Source organism: Anopheles nili, chromosome 3 (assembly GCF_943737925.1).
Source record: "Anopheles nili chromosome 3, idAnoNiliSN_F5_01, whole genome shotgun sequence".
In the NCBI taxonomy this organism is placed as follows: domain Eukaryota; kingdom Metazoa; phylum Arthropoda; class Insecta; order Diptera; family Culicidae; genus Anopheles; species Anopheles nili.
Genome location: NC_071292.1, coordinates 57,465,776 through 57,486,705, shown reverse-complemented (window position 1 = coordinate 57,486,705; position 20,930 = coordinate 57,465,776). Strand labels below are relative to the sequence as shown.

Genomic DNA, 20,930 nt, shown 5'->3' with positions numbered 1-20,930 from the left:
GACGGTATTGTTTCTAACGCGCCGAAGGATACGCATAAAAAGCTATCGGTGACATAAGCAGCGGCAAGAAAAGCAAGAAGCACGCATCCATTTGTCCGTTACCTTTACAAAGTGCGGGCTCCATTCGGGCCAAACGCCGCCGCCGTGTGTGTGCTTTTTTAAGGGTCTCCATAAATAATGTAAAGATAGTGCAGCTGTGGAGGAGCAAAAGAAAAAAAAAAGGTCCATCCAATTCTCCGGTCCCGGTGCCCGGTGCTGCTAAGGTGGTACGTTTCAATTTGCGCACCAGCACATCGGCTACATTGTCGCAGCATTAGGTCGTAAGGCGCGGTCTTTTGCGCCAGTCGTAGTCGCAAACGATGGCATCGGAGAGGAGCGCGTGTTTGTTCTTTTTCCACACCAGAATGGTGTAATTTATGGACCGGGCGGTGTGTGTGTGTGTGTGCGGAAAGCAATTTATGAGACGTTCCATTTCTGCGTTTTCGGCTGTTGTGGCTTTTTTGGCTGCTCGATCGCAACGAAACCACCATTAACGGTGACACATATCGATACGGACTTTGGAGCTTTTTCCACCCTTCGGGCCAACGACCGACCGACGGACCGGCTCGGATGTGCATTGAGCACGCGTGCAATGACCCTACCGAAAGGGCCACGAGCCACCGTTTATCAATGGACCACCGAATGGCCGCTGAAAGTTTCCCCATCAATCGTGAGCGAGCGTGGCGCGCACTTTTTGGGGAAGGTCCTTTAATGGTGGAAAATGCCGTCACCCGATTTATGGGCGACGTAAACTTTTGCACCAATCGGAATCGGTTGCGTAATGACGGACGGGTTCACGGTGTGCGCTCGTCTCGACCGGAAGCCCATTGCGGGCATGTTTCCGACCGCGTAACGGTGGCGGGAAAAGTCAAACCAGACCAGCCAGGACGCGCGGAAAAGCGGCAAACGCACGCACACTCCCTGCAAACACGACGGATGTGTATGCCCGTCTGGTGGTTGGCGAATGTAACGAGACCGTGGCAACTCCCGTGGTACCTAATTAGGCGTAAGCAAATTGGACGACGACCGCTGCGCGTCCGTCCGGGTGGCCTTTCTCAGGTTGCCCCTGGGGGCATGTTCCGTGATGGGTTGTTGCGAATCAACCGTGTTGCTGGCGATGCTGCGGACTCGACAGCCGGATGAGCCACTTTCTAAACACCACTTGCCGTTGGGGTCGTTGGGGTTCTAGTTTTTTTCTCTCTCTCTCTCTCGCTCTCGCTCTCGTTTTGGTAGGTTCTCCAAATAAACATTGACCTTCTGCACGAGCATCCGTCACATCCGCGAGATGTTTCTCGCCTCCTCTCGGGAGTTCGGTTCCCCCCCCACCCATCTTCTTCTTCTTCGTCGTCTTCATTGCAGCATATCGCGCTCGAGGGCGCAGCTCTTCGGCGCGCTGGTACGCTTTTCCGCTGCATCAACACAGCCCCGCGGTGTTCTCCGACCTCGAGAGGCTACGCACTGTCTGCCGGTCTCGGGTTGGGTGAACGAGCGAAGGGACTGGGTCGGGCTTAGGGCGGTGTGGAATAATTAACAGGTGTATAAATATTTACTTCCTCATAATTCCTGCAACCCCGTGTGTATGTGCGGCGTCGCATGCGGAGCGTTATGGAGCTGCAGGGTGGTGAAACTGAAGTGCTACTCACCCCTCCACACACACACACACGCTCGCGCCACCCCAGGGTGCGATGATTCGCACGGTCAGGTGTTCGGTTGTGCTCGTCTCTCGAGAGGGTTCTTTTTGCGCCGCGACACACCACCGTCAGCGTCTCACGATGATGAATGATCCTTTCGGCTCGGGGTTTCGTCGACGTCGCGTCGTCTGCGGGCGCGCGCATTTCCTACACGTTGTCGCGCGGGTTTTATATTCGTGGCCCTTTTTTTTCCCGCACCCGATGGACCCAGATGGTCCTTCGGCTAAAATATCAAGCCCCACCATCTGCCCGCCCAAAAAACCCGACCACTGGCGTGAAGGGAAAGTGTGCCCCATCCCCATCGTTGTTGGTTTAATATCTGCGTCTTTTCGAGGCGACTGATTTACGGCTCGCGACGGTTTCGGACGAGGGGGAGGGGTTTGGTGTATTTATTTCCCGCCTATCGGGTGTGTATCGTAAAATCAGCGGCATAAGTTATGATTCGATACCGATCCGGGGTTTGCTCTGAAGCCGGCGGTTTGCCTATCGGAAACGACACGAGCATGATGTAAACGTGAGCGAAAACATGGCCCGCCCGGTTGGTTCGCGGTTTTTGCCCGGCTGCTGGGGTGGCTTACTCGCGGCGTAGTTTATCTGATTTTACTGCGAGAAGGGTTGGATCGTGGAGCGTTTTGCATCGCCGTTGCCACCGCTAAGCGAAGTTAATTGGTGTAGTTTGTCTGGTGCAAAACGGGAGCACGCTGGATAGGGTTTTTCGATCAATTATTGGACTTGAAATTATTCCGTTTCGGTGAGCGAAAACGCACGCAGCTGAGTGGGGAAGAAAATATTACACGAATCACAAAACTTTGATTCGAATGAGGGGGGAATTTTTGGTGTTTCGCAAGTCACGCGCTCTGATGAGGGCCCCATCGAATGGCTCATTCTAACGAGGGACGTTAACCGAGCCGAGAGTGCTCGCGCAAGTAGCATTAAAACAATCCCCCAGAGGCGGAAGAAGAGTGGCGCAAGGAAAAGCAAGAAAACCGCTAATAAGCGTCTGGGAATTGCACATTACCGTCCACACGCGGTTGGCAGCAGAAGGTGAAAATAAATTGTACGCACGCAGATAAAAACGGCCCACTCCGAGGCCGAGAAATCCCGCTTTCCACGGGAGCCGGCACGGGAAAAGCGCCAGGCGAAAGAAAAAAAAAACAAGCAAGACAAATCCAAGCGCTACCGTGCTCGTTACCGGTTACCGGGAAGGGCCAGGAGAATCAGGAAGCGCGATGGGATGGGGCGGAAATGTGGCATTAAAACTTATCAAAACGCTAATGCGTCGTGAATGCAACCGGCCACGGTGTGGTGGTCCCACGGGCCAGCAAGCCACAGCACAAGACGAGACAACGCGACTCTCACGGACCGGTCGAAAGGTTGCTTGCGATTGCCGCAGCATAAGAAAACCGCAAGCCAAAGGAAACTAGCTGGCTCGACGGGAATGGGGATGTTTCGGGTGAACCTGACGCACATACAAACACACACACACACACACAGACATGGGAACACACCCCTTTGGGAGGGAATGCGACCGAAACCAAAGCGGCAATTAAGATGATGCTTCAGAGACGAGCAACATCGATGCAGGCACACACTCGTTCGCATTTAATGTCTTAATTAACGATCCTCCTCGTGTGCGCACCGGAGCTGGTTGCGGAAGGGTTTGGGATTTTAATGCTAATTGTTATTTTTATTGTTACCATACGACTGCCACTATCAGGTAATACGTTGAGCCGCGGTGCGAGCGCGTGTGCATTCCAATCGGAAGGCATTCCCAAGCAGAGGTCACGTGATCGATGTGTATCGTTATTTGTTTTCCCGCCCGGTTTGGGTGTGCGATTGGGTAATCTAATCCGGTGGTGCAAATTTGTGGCCATCTGTGCAGTGGGTGAAGCACGTTGGAATGTCTTTATTCCATTGGGGGAGAAAAGATACAGCCATGTGTGCGATTGTTCGGCGTGATCGTGAGCAGAGATGCTGGGGGGTAATGATGCGAGTACGTAGAGGTCAAAAGGTCAGGATGGGTCGGATTGGATTGTATTTTAACAGTGCGAAGAGAAGTGAATTTATTCTCCAAGACCAGCTGTAGTTTTAGGTGAATATATTCCCTAAGAAGCAGACTTTCTTTTCGATTGCAAAATTCTTATATTTCAAGTATATACCGACCGCTTGGAATCTCAAATTAGACACGATTTAAGACGTTTGAATGATAGCTCCTTCCCGGGAAGCTGTTCGATGGGGCGTCACTCGAATAACCAGCTTGTAGACAACCCGTATCGACGTGCAAAATTCCTCAAGTCAGCTGCGAGGTGTGAATGTTCGCTCTGTGGTAGAACCACTGCTGGTGGAGGTGTCAACCGCAGATACTGGATCGTCTCTCCGAACCTAGACGTGTCGCCAACAACCTCCCAACGAGTCCAGCAGCGAGTTGAAGCGTCGACGGACATACGGAGCTTGGACTTGTGACTTGTTTCGACGTAAATCACTCAAAGTTTAGCATCTCGCTCTTCGTCGAAATGGTCGTGTTTGGAGGCATGCGTCACCAGACTGCGCCATGAACCGATGGCTGAGGACATTAAACCGGCCCACGGCCCTTGCGACGTGCCTTCCCGCGAACCAGTACAGCTTCCAACCACCAACATTGCCAATATTCGGCCCGTAATTACCCCGTGGGGCCACTTATCTGGAAATGGTGTTTAGTCTACCGACGTGCGCCATAGAACGATCTAATCTGTACCGCCCGCGGTCGATGAGCCGGTCGTTTCGTTGCGGGCATGACCTCACCGGGGAACCAGGAACCAGGCATTCCGCAACACCCGGAACTCGATTTCCTGCATGTGTGTGTGTGTGTGTGTGTGTGTGTGTGTGGTTTTTTCCACCCTCGAGAATCCCGGGCTCCCACGCTTTCGAGTGACGTTTTAATTTCGCCCGGACAGGACCGAAGTATAGCCGGTGGACCTGTCTGTTCCCATTCTCGGACTCACGGTCCAGCGTACCTGGCAATCACGGGGCTTAATTTGGCCGCCTTGGTCTAACCCGGATCCGCCCCGTTTTTGTTTCAACGGAGTTTCCACTGGACCGAGGAAAAAACACAAGAACGTCTCTAGTGGCTCTATTATTTGACTCGCTAACGGAGCAGCCGGATCTCTTCAAAGTTCTCTCTCTCTCTCCTTGCGCGTGTGTGCGTGTGTATGTGAGCGGCTTAAGCAATCACGAGATCGAGCACCCCGGTCGGCAAAAGGCCTGCCCGCAAAAGGTAATTGATTTGATTACTGGAACACCGCGGCTTGAACGGTGGCCCCCGAATCCGAAGGTTTTAGATTTTTCCGACCAAACACCATGGCGAACCCCCTGGGCGGAGGGTGCACAGCAGCGAGCGCGGCCTAATCGCCGACGATTTATTGGTCATCACGGTGCGGGAAGAATGTGTCGACAGAGGGAAAACACCAGCTAAAAGCGCGTCGAGTTCCCGGGCTGCCGGGCCGCGCTTAACGATCTCGAATCCCCACTCTCCCAGACTCGAGCACGAACGAACGATGTGGCGTTTGGTTTGGGGTGGTTTTTTTTTTCTTTCTTCAACCCCCACCCCCATGGCGGACGCTTGTGATTCGCACCCATACCCAAGTGGGGGCAGGTGGGTTGCTTCTTACTACGCGGTGTAATAAATTTCCGAGTGAAACAAGACGTCGTTGCTTGGCTCGCATGCAAACCAACGCCGGCTCTGGGATTCGGTTCTCCAGCTGCGTCACTGAGGGCCACTAATCGGTTGAGGTTTTTGTGTACCGCCGTGCTGTACTTGCGGCGTGATTAGTGGCAAACCATAGAAGTCACCGCCGGTTGTGTAACATCGTGGTTATTACAACGTGCGGCAAGGGACAAGCACCAGTGCCACATTACGGTCCCATAGAACTGCCCATCACACACGTTCACGGTTTTACGGCACAATAGCTGGATGCTGAATCTGTTGATCGGGCTCCCAGAAATGGGCGATTTTGTAGAGATGGGTTTCGTTTTTTTGCATACTCTCGCGCTGCAGCAGTGGCGTTGCTCAACACCTTAACGCCCTAACGCGCCCCGTTCGCAGGCATTCTCTTATCCTTGGTCTGTTGCGGGTTCGGTTCGCAAGACGTTTGATTGATTTTACCATTCTAGCGCACCGGCGAAGGGTCGTTTCGCGCGGAACAGGTGTTCCATGGGCTGGTGCGTTGCATAAGATTTGTGGATTTTTGTGTGGTTTCCTTAAAAAAAATAAATAAAAAACCCCACCGTTTCTCTATCGGCACCTTGACACTGATATGTCAATTGATCGGTTAGGGTAGGCGCGTACACTTGCAGATATGCTCCAGCATCCGGCGAAGGGGCGGCACTATCCATCATCCAGCGCCCTGTTGGCAGTCGGCTCGAGAAGGTAACGAGCCGTGCCGCTCAATTAGGCCCCGCAAGTGGGGAACGGAAATAAAGCGAACGATCGGCGGCCTCAACTCATCGTGCGGTGGAGTATTTGCGTCCAAAATCTCACTCGACAAAACCCCACTCGACAAACAACCTGCTGGCAACCAACAGCGCCCCATGGGTCTTGCCGATATCCGGTGAATCTCGACCCCGGGTAGACGCCGACCAGCCGGCGGACCTGTCGAGGGGTTTTTCGCTGGCGCTGGTGAATTCCCATCGGACCGCGGGCCACCACTTCAAGGGGGTGGGTTTTTCATTTCGTCGAGCGGTTGTTTGGAATTTTGTGCGCTTTCCGCGTTGGGGAGTTTTTTCTTCCACCGAACACCGTTCTTGTGATGCTGCCGCGACGAAGGGCTCAACCCTGAAGCGATCTTCAATTGACGGCGATGAGCAGCAAGATTTGTAGAATTTTCTGTGAGTGTGTGTTTTTTTTTTCACTCGAGTTGTTTGTTTGCCTGAAGGTACTTTACGGCAGAGACCACAGTTCGACGTTTCTTGTACTTTCTTCCAGAGGTAGAGCCATCGTCCGCTAATTAAATGGGAAGAACGAAAAAAAATGAGAGAAATATCCCCCCAAAACAACCGACTCACCATCGCGCATGGTAACTAATCATTATTCGTGCCGTTTTGTTTCATTTCAGCGCACCGGATCGTCGGGGATCCATTAATTTCTGCGCGACATACCGTGAAGAGCCGTGTAACGAGCTCGAGCGGGTAATTCAACCTGCTCCAATCGACCCGAAGGAGAAGACCACAGCAAGCAAACAGACACATCAACATGTATCCTTCACCCTCGTCCCGGAGCCACCGCGTCCTTCTCGGGGCGGTGGTGATCCTCGCGGTTTCGCTACGACAAGCCACGGCCAGTGCTTCCTTGTGTAAGTTGAGCTTTTACGGTATTTTTTTTTTGTTCGATTCCTTTCTTGCGCATCAAAGCTAGGGGGTGAAATTTCTCTCCACCACGCAGCGTGTTTTTCCTGTGGAACGGAAATTGACCCCCCTGGGGAGCATACCAACGAAGAGGAAAAAAAAAAGGAACTCTCCTTTCACCTGCAAACGGACCGGGATACAAGTTGTGAATACACACTATCGGAAGCGAGCGGCAAAAAATGCGTTGTCTGAAAATATAAATAAAACGCTAATGACCACACGACGGTGTCCCTTCGGGGCCCGGGTCGAAATTGTGGCCCGTCAACAGCTCTCCATCCCGGAGGTTGCTGACGACAGTTTGTGCATATTTCGTCCCCCAAAAACGTCCCCAACGCCGAAATGGCGAAAAAACGCACAGTTTTACCCCTACATTCAAGCAGGATCCTGTTGCCAGTGGCCATTCGCTTCCATCGCACAGTCTGGGCTCGTCTGCGATAAGCGATTGCAGGCCACCTCGCCCGGTCCTGATGCCGAATGATGGACGAATAATGTTAATAAGGGGTGAGAAGGAGCAGAGAAAAAAAAAATAATGCATTGTAAACCGACCCAAACGACGCATGAGGCGACGAGAAATCAAGCAGCGAACGAACCAAAAAAAAAACCCGTCCCGGATGAGATTCTTGTCGCACGCATCGGTGGTGCATCGATCGCAAGCGTCAAAGTCCAAGAATGCGGTTCTTGCTGTTGGGTAATGGGGGTATTTTTGGCCAGCTGAGGCACCTGTGCATTTTTTTTGTGCTGTTATGTATATTCTAAGTACCCTGTTTTTATTCGGCGAAGCAGAACGCACTTATTCGCGTGTAATTGGCATGATGTCGTAGTGGAAAATTTGTTAAATTCCCCCCAGTTTGGCTTCGAGAGGCAGTCGGTTGCTGACGAAATCGCTCCTCCCAGAGGCTGACCCAATGGAACATTGTCATCCGTCGGGGTGGACGTGTGCTTTATCCACGCCATCTTATCGCCCCGGTGCATCCGATGGTCGGTCGTCGCGTACGTGCCAACGTGCGGCCATTTCCGTGGCGACGGATCGGCTCGTTGGGCCGGATTCCCGTTGCAGTTTCACCGTCCACGCTGTCCCTCCGAGTGCGATGAGTTCACGTAGCAGTTGTAAACTTTGTTAATCGTTTTTGATAAATAAAAGGCCAAGCCTGCGAGCGGCTGCAGGTGTACGAGGTGCACGAGAGGGTGTGCTGTTTAATAGCCGTCGGACGTTTGGATGAAGCGAAACGGACCTTCGGAGGTGTCTCGAAACCCGTTCCGTTATCCAAAACCCGCTCCCGCACCCAACCGATCGGTGTTTTGGGTGGGGGATGCGTTGTGAAACTTGGCAATTAACTCGCACACTCCGACCTGCCGTTGTTGGAGTCTGCGCGAATGCCCTAGAGTGAGAGAGATCAGGAAACGCGATAACGCTAGGGCGCTGGTACGACGATGTAGTCGACCCTTGCCGGGACGGTGTCGCTCTTAGATGCTTATCGTGCAAGCTATCGGTAATTCCAAGTCCCAACACCATCTGGGATGACTCCGGCCAGGAAGGTGCCGATGACGGGACACCGGTGACACTTTGTACCACAGATCGCTGATCCTGTAGAGTCGCTAGAGCTCGGGATCTCGGGAAGATGTTGGGCTCCAACTATCACGACATGCAGCAGACCGATCGGTGTACCATTATATCGCGAGTTCCCATCTAGGAGGCTCGATTGTCGTCTCGAACGGAGGTTCTTTCCGCTGCAGTTCCCGACTTCCTCCCTAGATGGCGCTCGCTGATCGCGTTTGCTCCCTTTAGCGCTGACTGGCTGCGTGTATGCGCAAACTTCCGGCACCGCTAGTGTGGGAAATCGACAAGCTCGGCAGCAGCTGCTGCAACAGGCCGTTACAGACACCCGACCGGTAACTGGCCAGGCAAGAGAGGATGTAAATATTTGCCAAAATGCCGCCGTCCGCCCGCCAGGCGATAAAGGCAATGTCGACGGCATGTGAACCGTGTTCATCAAACGTCATCTCGTGACTCACAGAAGTTCGTGAGCTTGTGCGCGCGCGCCCGCGGCATTGCCTTCACGCGTATGGTTGTACTGCTGTTGTTTGCCACCTCACGGGCTCCTCTGCCGGCGCTCATCCGGCGTGACGGAGACGCTTTATTTACCTCGGCGGGACGTGGGATGTCGCGCAAACACCGCGCCGCGTTGTAGGTGTGTTGACACACTCCGATGCTGGCGTCACCGGAACCGGCGTCACCGGAACTCCGCGAACTAGTCCTATCCTCCCACCCCTCCCTCCCCTCCTCCCAGGGTGCTCTGAGTGCATCCATTCATCTTGGTGTTCTCGATTACGACCCCCTGTTTGTAGGATGGAAGCCGGCAATGTCGGAACATCGGACGTTATCAGGTCTGAAGGAAGGTCCTCCCCGTATCAGATATCCCGGTATTAGCGCATCCAACTCGAAGTGTGAACGGCAAATATGTGCCCAAATATACACACACACACACACACGCACGTTCATTGCTTCTTGCCCTTCTGCCTTCCCCCATCCCCCTCCCCTTCCTGTCCCAGCTTCTGCTTCCTTGACCGGTAATGGGGGGATAATCTTGTTTGCAGTTGCTATCGTAATTTGTACGCCGCGTTTGCGATCCGTGCCGGTGGATCGCTTGCTCGACCGCAAACACCCACCGGAGAGAGAGCGAGAGAGAGAGAGAGGGAGAGTGTGTTGTCCTCGATCTGCCTCTCTCTTTGGCGATGACGAACGTCGTGACGTCAGCAGACAATACGCAAACGGTTTTGGCAAACGGATAAATATCTCCCCCCGGGATGTGATCCTCCCTGGAGGGTCTTACCCACGCACCCCCGAGGGACACGAGCAAACGGCGCCATATTAGAGGGTGGTTTTAGACCACCGAACGGTCAAGACAACCACCGCCCAGCCGCTTCTCAAGCAGTACTGACGTCCTGAACGTATCTTGGGGAATGTCTTAAGGAAAAGCGCACCGGTCCATGGTGTAGCGATACAGCTGTAGCAGGAAGTTGGCCCTCACCCACAGCGCTAGGCAAACACACACACGCACGCACGCGTCGAGAGCGTTCGCGAGGAGGAAAAAAGGGAAGCTGTAAACTGTATCATGAGCTAAAAATACCCACCACGGAGAATTAAAAATAAATACATTGATTTATTTTCGGACCAAAATATCATCAACCATTGGGGAGGGGTTTGGTGGGTGGAGAACTGGTACGGGGGGGGAGGGGGTGGCACGATGACCGCCCACCTTTACGAGCCGTGAAACAAACGCATGACAGCCCGTCAGTGCGTGTGCGTGTGTGTGTGTGTGTGTGTGTGTGCATGGACAGCGAGAGTTGACAAATGGTCAGCCGCTTAAGTCACTCGGGAATTCGGGGTGGATTTGCAACCCCCACGACGACGGGATAGAGGGTGGTCGTCACTCCAGCCCTCCCCAGTGGGAAGTGGCCAATGTTTACCGGTTTTGGTTTTTGCGAGCCGAATAAAAAAAAAGTCCCACACACCCCCATCGCGCTTAAGGGATGATTTCATGGTCGCGGATGGGCGGGAACTGCACCTGGGTGCAGCGAACACTGGCGGCGTTGCCGTTTGATGTGCCACTCTTGTTCGGTGGGTCAACTTCACCGTCCGCTAAAGGTTGGCCGGGTTCTTAGGGCACCGTGCAAACACACCGGTAGCGCGTTGGTCGGGTTTAAATGGGTGAGCAAACGCGCGAATTCAAGGAGTGACGGCGTGCTAATGGTGTGGCCAACAACCGTGGTTAACAGCGTGCGCAAACGTCTCTGTTGCACACAATGCAGCTCTAATTTCGCTAAATTCGAACCGTAAACGAAATTCTGCCGGCGGCTCGTTTTTGATGTGCTTTGTGAATGAAGTTGCGTTCGTTAAACGGAGCGAAAAAAAAACGAACATTCAACGGCGTCCTCCATTCGGAACCTACCTGGGAGGAGTGGTCGAAGTGTTGATTCAGCTTTTTATGCACCTCAAAAAAACGGCACCAAAGTGTTTCTATTCCAAGCGTCCGCCAGTCAGTCACAGTTAGGCTAATAGTTTGCTTCTCTCTCTCTCTCTCTTCTCTCGATCACAGCTGGATACCGGGAACCGTGCACGAACGAAGGCGAGGAGGTCAGGATCAGCATGCCGTGCTTCAAGTGCATCTGCAAGGTAAGCCTCACGTAAACACCCTCTCAAACAGGTCCAGGTCCCGGCTCTGATCCTAGCTGTCGTCCTGCGCGGCCAAACCAAGTGGCCAGATTCGTTCCGGACGAGGCCAATTTCGATTTCTCGGTAACACTGCCCCTGCCTGCTCGAAGTCAAGTGGTTGTGTGTCCTGTCGGACGACAGGTACACGAAAGGATGCGTTCTAGGCAGTTGCCGGCAGGCCGAAAGGACGAAGCCGTCCACTGACGCCAGCACCCGCTGGGGTCCAATTTAGACGGACGGTCGTCTGTCGGCGCCAGCATCTTAATGATGGGCATTTGATGGGTCTCTTTTTGCTCTCTGTTGGGTCGGGACCTTTCGCCATTCATTGATATCGCACCGTTGCACCGGACGAGCGGGAAAAACCCTTCGAACCTACCCTACCCGACATAGGGTCTCCTTCCAGGTTCCAGGCTGTTTCTATGCTTTCTATGCTTCGTCGATCCCTCCGTGTGTGTGTGTGTGTGTGTATGTTTACCAATGCACACCGATGCATCGAATCGACCGCCGGGATCGTGCAGGCTCCGCGGGCGCCATCCTCATCGGGGTTGTTGTTTTTTTGTTGTTTTCTTACGTGAAACCATACGGAGACCACCTCCGGGCACCAGTGTCGGCTTCTCTTATATTGACAAATGCAAGGCGTAGACGGGGAATTGGTGCTGCTGAACAGCGAACACACATGGAGGCGCAGAGTGCAAACAGCACCAGCACGCTGGAACTGCGGCAGAGTGGTATTAACTTCTTCCTTTCCGGCCACTTGTCGGACAAATAACCTAAATGAAAAGCTAACACATGCACACACACACACACACGCGCACACAAACGTACACCTTCTGGGCGGTAGCAGGTCTTGTTGGTTTTGCCGAACAGGGTTATTTGAGAGATGCACCCGTTTGCCTGTTAGAACAAGCATCCCTGTTAAACACCTCGTTTGATCGATGCTGGACGTCTTTTGGACGTTGATAATCATCAGACCGCGTGGGGAGTCCTTTAGCAAGCGTACCTGAGCGTTAGCGAGTGTAATAAAAAAGCAATCGACTCTAGTCGGCATTCGGTCTAGGTGTTGCAGATCGGAAAATAGTCACTCCAGGCAGGTCCTTGTGGTGCTCCCGGAATGTTCGATAAGCTCCGTGTGTCACTAGGAGCTAAGCTCAGCCTGATATGGCGCCGAGCTTCTGCGATCTCCAGTGGGCAAAGCTGCACGAACGCGAACGATCTCAGATTCCCGGGCGGAAATCAAGCAGAAAACGCTACACCCCCCGGCAGATCGGAAAGATACACCTCGTGTGGCGAGTCGAGAAGTCGACCCGGTTATTTTTTTTCCCTTCTGTTCACCCCCATCGACGTTCGGTAGCTCTGGCACGCGAGAACGCGCGATTCTTGGCCCGGGCATGCCCAAACACCCCCTGCAGAGTATCAGCTGGCCCCCAAGGATGGGCGAACCTCGGTGAAATGGCGAACGAGTCTGGTTCTGGTCCGTTGGCATCATGTGACTAACGAGCGTGCGTTCCCAGCTGTTTCCACCAGATGGCTGGAGTCGGTGGTGTGTTGCGAGGCATGGGGGTGATGTTCTTCTATCCACCCCCGACCTTCGTCCCCACCACTAGGGAGGGATGGGGGGGTGTGGGGGTTGTTCTTACGCGCGTGTCTCACCCTGTACCACGTTCGCGCCCGTCTCCCTCATCTCGCCGGGAGGGAATTAAAATCTTTGCATACATTAAACACAATATTAGTATTCATCGGTTGGAATGTTCCGCGTGCGTGCCGCGAGCCGCTTCGCGCTTGCGATCTTTTCTTCTCTTCGTGCACTGTGTCTCTTTCTTTTTTCACCCCCCGACCCATTTGCGTGTCTCTTTCTCGTTCGCGCGCGCGTTCGCTTTTCGTCCGGCGTAGGTGCCAACGGCTAGGTTTCCGCGCGCACGCGGACGGGCTGGATTTTTGCGAGGGAGCTAATATTTCTTTTTTTCAATTTGGTATTCACCCCCCCAAGCACACACACACATACACGCGTTAGCCGGTGCTGTTTGAAATGAAACAAGAACGCGGTGGCTGCATACGAACGATAAGTAATGCTTGCGGATGTGTTTTGGCAGCCTAACGAGTTTCTTGGCTTTTTCGGTCGGCTTTTTAAGTCGCGGCGCGTGTTACCGCCGAGCTGGAGAAAGACCTAGGAGGGGATGTGAGTGAGAGAGAGAGAGAGAGTGAGAGAGAAATAGAGAGAGAGAGAGAGTCTGTAACAGAGTGTCGTCGGATGAGAAATTGTAATAAAATCATCCACCTGCGCGGCAGGATTTGTGTGTACCGAGTGAAGCTGCGTGGTGTTGCTGAGCCAGTCGGAAACCCCGCAAAGACGGCACAGGTGTCTTTTTTGCTGCCGCCTGCTGTCCCCCAACTCCCAGCCTCCCCACGCTAATCCTGCGCTTGATAAAGAAGATCGCGACGGCACGCAGACGACGATGATCGCATCGCGGGTAGGTTTTATTTGTTTATTTATGCTCATTCGGGGCGGAATTGTTTCGCCTCACGCTGGGTTGACCCCCTGCGGGGGTGGCTTAGAGAAGGGGGGGGGAAGGGGGAGGGTGGCCGATGAGGGTGGAATCCCCGCCGCTACCTGTGTTGTGCCAGCGTGGCACACAACACGGGCGAAGACGCGCACGCCTCAAATGTCACCCCGGGGCCGAGGAATTCATCTTGGCGTGTTTTTCCACCGCTTTTATCACCCTCCCACCCAGCGGCCGGCTTCGAGAAGGGAGGGGGAGGGGTGGGTGGTTGGGCCGTTGGCAAAAGGAAAACAAGCGCGTGAAGCGATCCTATAAAGCCGATAAGGTTTACGATCGGCTGCGAAACGCTTTTGCCCATCTGGTGCCCGGATCGGATTGGGATGCAAAGTGGGTTTTGTGGATTCGCGCAGTTTTTGTTTTGTTTTTGAATAATCCACAAAGTCCGCGGTCTCTTGGTTTGGTGGTTCGGTCTGCAGCCCGTCAGGATGATAATGTGATCGATAACACGATGAAGATCAGCGATCGAGCGTGTGTTTTACCGGACGCTAAGTGCAACGATGACAACTACCACGCTGGGTAGCTTCAGAGCTGCTAGAGCCGAGTGCAGCATAGATCCGCAAAGGTACGCCTGGGGGGGGAGTGGAAGGATGGAGGTGGAGATCGTGGGGTCGATGATGGGAAACATAAAAACAATGCTAAAAAATATCCAGCTATGATAAACACGGTCCAATCCGCGAACAGGTGCGAGTGTTCCGCGAGTGGTGAAGAGAAAGGACCGTCGGGTGGCGGAGCAAGCGAGAAGAATGGCAAGGAACGAGGGGTGAGGGTGAGAGGCTGTAGCATGAATAGAGAGGGGGCATTCACACACACACGGCGACATGGTATGCTGGAATGGGACAAATTTATATGTCGGCACGACGGGGTCGAAGCGAAACGGCTCAACATGCCCGAGGCTGCTGGGGCCGGACTTTGTGGATGGAGTGTGGTGGGTGGAGGATGGAGCGGGGCCCGGGGACAAGAGAAACCCGTTCCGGAACACGGCACAGCGAGTGAGAGAGAAAAGGAGAGTGAGACCGAGAGAAAAGAGAAAAAGAAACACATAAAAATATGGCTGAGTGTTATTATACAATGAACAAGGTCGATAAAGGCCGTTCGCGCACTCGCCGGTGGATGGGGAGATCTTTTTTATGTCCCCTCTCTCTCTCTCTCTCGCTCGGGAATGGGAGGGAGAAAACCACCCCGATGTGATGCCAGCAATGGCGGACCCGGGGGTGGTGGTGCACATGCGAAAGGCATGCAAGATTTCCTGCTCCCGCGAACTGCTTCTCCGTCCTGTGGATGTTGTTCAGAAACAGAGAGACAGATCATGAGAGAGATAGAGAGAGAGAGCGTGTGAGTGAGAGGGTGAGAGATGATCCTCATTTGCAGGCTCGATCTCGATGCCAGCCAGCGTGGAATTCTGCATCCAAAGACGTCCTGCCCAGCTTGCCTGGGGTAAGTTGCAGTGGGCGCAGCTTTACACCGATCGTTTCCCAAAAGCCCACCGAACCTAACCCTCCAAAGGGCCATTTCTTCTGGCCGCGAGGTGCGCCATTCGATAGCGGTAATTGCACCGGATTGGGAGCAGAGATTTGTGGCCGTTCGCAGGCGCAAAGCCGAGTTTACGATCGCTCGTAATGAGATCGAATAAAGTTGTTGTGATTGGTTTTATTTGCGTTCCGTTCGTGAGGTACGCTCGCTTGGGTAGCTTGGGCTCGGTGTGTTGCCAACAGCGGCTCACGTGGTCGCTTGTTTATTTGTTTACTTGGATTACGTTCCCTTTTTTTTTGCCTCAACTCCTTCACGCGCTCAAGTTCGGTGAACGCCATTTTTCATATCGGTTCGCTTCCTTTTGCTGCACCTGCCCGTGTGCGCCCTTGGTGGGGTGGTTGAGCCGCTTTTCACCCTGCATGCCTCTCGCTCACACACTCGCCCTTCTTGTTATCACCCCTTGCTTATCTCTCTCTCTCTCACTCACTCGAAAAAGCGCTCTTTCTTCCAGCATCCAACTAGTTTTCGACCTTTTCCTTTCGAACAGCCACTCTCCTTCGCTCTCGCCCTTTCGCCGTTCGCCCGGTGGGTTCGGGAGCCAGAGAGGCGGAGGGGCTGCACCGGTTGGGTCAACCGGCCCGTGGCCTGCGAATGTGGGTCATCGAATTTTCGGTTTCCCTTCGGTTTGTGGTTTTGTTTTGGCTGTTTTTGCATACCAAACCGAGGTTTATCACTCCGCCAGAGCTCCCGAACGAGCAGGCTTGAAGGTTGGGCTGCGAAATGCCATTGATAAGTGGCGGGAAGCATTCCTTTCGCTGTCTGTGCCCTTCTTCCCCGTGCACGCTTCATCTCAGCGTTGGTGTGTTATGATGGCTTTTCACTCGATGTACACACGCAGGGTAGTTGATGGAATTTAAGTGAACGTGAATTTTGGATCGATTTGGAAGCTGTAACATTTGATTCATTTCGCACCATTGGGAGTCGTTGATGTATTTTAAGTAGTGGTCTTTTTGCTTCAATACTATCGTCTGACAACGCATCCGTGTGTCCTTGGAGGCGGTAAAACGATACCATTCCCCAGAAACCTTTGACATAGACACCCTTTCGAAGGGAGTGATTGCTACAATGGTTGTGTTTCGTGCTCTGATTTGTTTTTTTGCAAACCTTTTCCACAATGTAAAGCAAAAACGACCGAATGTTAATGTAGGGCTGAGTTTTTGAGTGGATCAACGGACTGGCAATGACCCGTTCGCTAGCCTTTCCATTTCGGCCTAGCCGATTGGTGGACCGTTGATTACGTAGGTTCACTGTGTGCTTCGAAGATTCGAAAATGTGTGAGCGCAGACGGGTTCTTCTGTTCCATTTTCTCGTGAACCCTTCAACACAAGGGATCCTGCTGTTGAAATGTCACCACCGGCAACATACGCTGGGAGACATTCGCATACGCAGGCACCGTCTTGGAGGCTTGAGTTTGAAGATCGAAACGTCTAGGAACCGCGCGTACCCAAACCACTTCTCTCACTCTCTCTCTTTCTTGCTCTCTATCCCCGAGGCGACCTCGACGCCAACCCCGACGAAGGCTCGACGTAACGATTAATGATTGACGTTGATGAATATTGTATGAAAATAAATAAATTTCGTAGAAAGTCATTTGCATATCATGATTTCAGCGGTCCGACGAGTTATTCATCGTCGTCTCGAAGGAGCGAGAGAGCCCGTTGGGGAAGATTGGAGGTGATTGGGGTTTAAAAGAGGCTGGCCGTACGAGCACGTATGAATAGGTAGAAGATCAAGGGGCATGGAGTGTTCGGAAAGGGGAGCAACACACGACAAAAAGACATGCTGCAAGGGCGCTGGGTTGGCAGAAGCCCTGAGTTGTTAAAGCATCGTCTCGTAGGCCCCAAGATCCGGTCTCACTTACCGGCTTAGTGTGGCTCGGCGCGGCCTTGCGGTTGCCTATGTCTAGCCCACAAACCAAGTAAGCGAGAGAGAGAGAGAGAAAGAGAGAGCATGAGCCACAGAAAATCACTCACTCATACCCCAGCTGACTGACGAACGAGCATATGCTCCAACGGAGCAGGCGATTATTTTTAGCAATCCGCAGGAACTTTCCTTTTTTTGTTTTCTTTCTCCGGCTCGGTTCCGTTTCCGGAGGCATTCGGCCATTTCGGACGATCGATTGTTGATCACTTGCGCCGATGTCTGGGCGATGGATAGTTCGCCGTTTAATGAACGGGCGTCTGCCCGGATTGGCCAGCCAAACGATGTCTGGAGGTTAGCAAGATTGCGGTATTTATGATGTCATAGCTCGCTAATTAAGGGGAGGAAAAGCGTAAACTTTCCTTCACCCACCATCAGGGCTCGATCGATAAAATTAAACGGTTTCACTTAGACAATAACAGTAAGAAAACACTCGCGCGCTTGATTTAAAGCTCTCACCTGCCCTCGCTATCCATCCGCGCCCGGTAATGCCAATCATCCGACCGATTCCATTATTAAATGGCGACCGAGCGACCGAGGGGGTTTCCTCGCAATGCAAAATGGCGGCACCCTTATAAAATTACGAGACACTTTAGTGGCCCATCATTGGCACCTGCAATTTAGTCGCCTCCAACGCGGAGCGCCATCGCGGCCCTCGGTCGCCGTGGGCAACGGTACAGCCGTGGTTTGGATTATTTTTTTGCTTCGCCACCTCCATCATAATTAAATTGTCCCGCCGAGAAATGGCGAACGCGCTTGACCTGACATTTAGCCCGTACCATTCGTTGGGGTGGAATATGAGACAAGGAAGGTGTGCTTGAGCGCGCGTTTCGCACGTATCCAACGGCGAATGGCATGGTAGTCGACAGGCTAGACGTCTGGAGCCGCGAACGGATTCCTGCCTTTTGCGCAAGGCAGGAGTAAGAGAGAGAGAGAGAGAGCGAGAAGATTGGTAGGTGCATTTGGTTGCACTGGCCGCTGACGGAAGCGGCGCCGATGGTGTGTGGGATTTAATCACGAGATTGCTACTATTTAGTCATCGATGATCGGAAACGCCGAGCTAACTACTTCATGCGAAGCCCGCGGTAATGCTCAATGAGTGCGCGCATAAATTACGCTCAAAATGTCAGCTACACTTTTATTGGAATAAATTTCAAAGTGGTGTTTAACTTCAACCAAACGGTACTTTTGAAGTTCATTATCTTTAAAACGCCTCCCAATGGAGGCGCATGGTGGATTTCACGATAGCAGCAAAGAGCCTTAATTTTAACGCACATCTTGCGGTAAAGCTTTTGTAGGATTGTGAGTAGTAAAGCTCGCTCCAAACTTTCTCTTCCCATCATTGGTAAGTGGTCATGGCCGAAGGTTCGTTCCGGAAGCAGTCCACTGACAGGCTTTGGGTCCATATTTTGCATTTTCCGGATGTCTTGCTGCCCGGCCCGGAAGGACACCGGAAGCGCCGGCCAAGACACTGTACAATCGGGCATAAATCACGCGCTCATCTGGGTCAATGCTCAGCGGAGCGCATCGAAGAACTGGCGCGGGTCTGTTGCACGGAACCACCATGGTGAACCCTGGTGTTTGATGCACTTGGTCCTGCTGCGGCACTGCATTTTGGCTACCGCTAGCAAATGGGAACCGGACGCTCTAAAAGCCGATTTTTTTTATTCACGAGAGACTCCAAAGGCCGCAAAAGCAAGCGGTTCTAACGAAAATTTAAATCCATTTTACAGGACATAAATAACGTGCTCGCCCGCATCGAGTGTTCGCCACAGAGGTCCTGCTTCTCGGAACGACTTGGCACGTCCGCTGGGAGAGGCCTTTTTAAGAGCAGAAACACTTAACGTGGTTGGCCTCGCCTGTTGTCGAGTCCTCGCTCTGTGCCGTTTATTTTCCCGTGTAGAAGACTTTTACTTACGGCACCGCTGCCTAAGTTTTCCCTTTTATCCACTGGAGTGGGGTTTTTCCCGTAAAAATCGTCCGACCGCACGAGTAAAAGCGAGCGAGCATCTTCTCCGTACGCCGCACGGAATATTTACGGCAACATTAAGCGTATTTATCGTCGATCGTATTTATCGATACTCCCAGCATCGGACCGGAGTGGTTCGTGGAACCTTGCTTCCAGGAACGAGCCAGGAATTTCCTGTTTGGTTGTTCGGTGTATGACAAAATTGAGCCGGATGGTAGTTTAATACCACTCCCAAACGCCCCCGGGCGAGGGAATTCGTTCGCACAAGTACCACAAATGCTGTCAGTTCAGCAACTCAGAGAACATCCCCTGTTCGCTACCCCGAGGGATCGTTTGGTTGCCATTGGAAAATTGCATAATTTATTGCGTGTATCCGCGCACGGTGAAGCTAATCAATTTTACGTTTGACGCCGCTGACACAAATGAATGCAGCAACTGCCGCGGCTCGGGCGTTCGAACGATGCACATTACGCGGTTGCAATGTTGCTTTTCGATTGCCGCGGATGAGTTACGTGAGCGAGGAGTATAATTTGTGTTCTTGTTTTTATTGACGCCCTGTCTCGCATCGAGCGGGGTCCAAAGGGGATGATGCATTCTGGCACCCAAGCTTGGCAATCGGACGGCCACTTTCGAGGAACGTGGCACGATCAATTAACATATTTAATTCCACGGTTGTCAATCAACGGCGCGGGATTATTGGAACACGGAGTAAACTGCCGCCTAGTGTTTGAGCTGTTTTATTCCCCAGCTGCTACACCGTAGCTAATTGTTACATGAAAAAGTGAAAAAGGGGTTTAATTGACTAAAACAAAAAAAAAACAGCTCACTATATCCCTCTCAGAATGGAGTACTCTCCATGATGTATAATCTTTCGGACATCGATATAATCACTCCGGCGGAACTCAATCAACCGCGAGTCGATGCAAGGTCAAACGTTTATGCCCGACCGATAAACGGTTCAATTTGTTGCTGCAAGCAAAGGGCAGCATAAACGCGAATCATACGGTGGGCCTTAAGAAAAGCGTAAAGGTGAAGATTAATACTCCTCTAGCTTGGCGATGGAGCTGGATACTGCGCGCAATCAATATCACGGCTCCAACACCAGCGAATTCCATCAATCTCGCGCGGTGCATTACTATCACACACCCGTGTTCACCATTATGGTGCTTTATAGTCGTTTTTCCTACTGCCCCATCAGTCGACTCACCCCCATTTCGTCCACTTAGTTGCACCGGCTGGCGCCACCCGCACACCCACAAGGGTGTCTCTAACAGGGCGGTCGATCAGCGAAGGGACTGACTAGCACTTCAACTCCCAGCCCTGCGAGTCAAGGAAAAAAAATGACCGAGCCGTCGCGAGAATGCACGATTGTACGCGAGCCCGGGTCCCCTTTTTTCGAGCTCACTGAGGGAACTCCACCAATTCCATTACCCAGGCGATAGCGTTCGATTTTCCTTCCACCCTTCGAGAGCGATCGTTGTTTTTTTTTCTTGCCTGTTGCACGTGGCCCCCTCATCGCGAATAGATGGCAAAGATAGCGACTGCTGGCTGGTCCGCCGCTCCGAGACCCTGATGCCGATCGCGGATATATGATCTGCATCGGAATGACGCTAATGTACAGTTTCCGCGGT

General features: G+C 52.7%; 1 protein-coding gene across 1 annotated transcript in view; it reads left to right on the top strand.

The window, feature by feature from the left end:
- Positions 1–6,957: 6,957 nt before the first annotated feature.
- Positions 6,958–20,930, top strand: part of LOC128724674 (BMP-binding endothelial regulator protein) — a 36,181-nt gene continuing 22,208 nt past the window's right edge. The window contains exons 1-2 of the mRNA XM_053818395.1: positions 6,958–7,057; positions 11,207–11,283. Of these exons, the coding sequence (XP_053674370.1) occupies positions 6,958–7,057; positions 11,207–11,283 (177 nt within the window). The remainder of the gene's footprint in view (positions 7,058–11,206; positions 11,284–20,930) is intronic.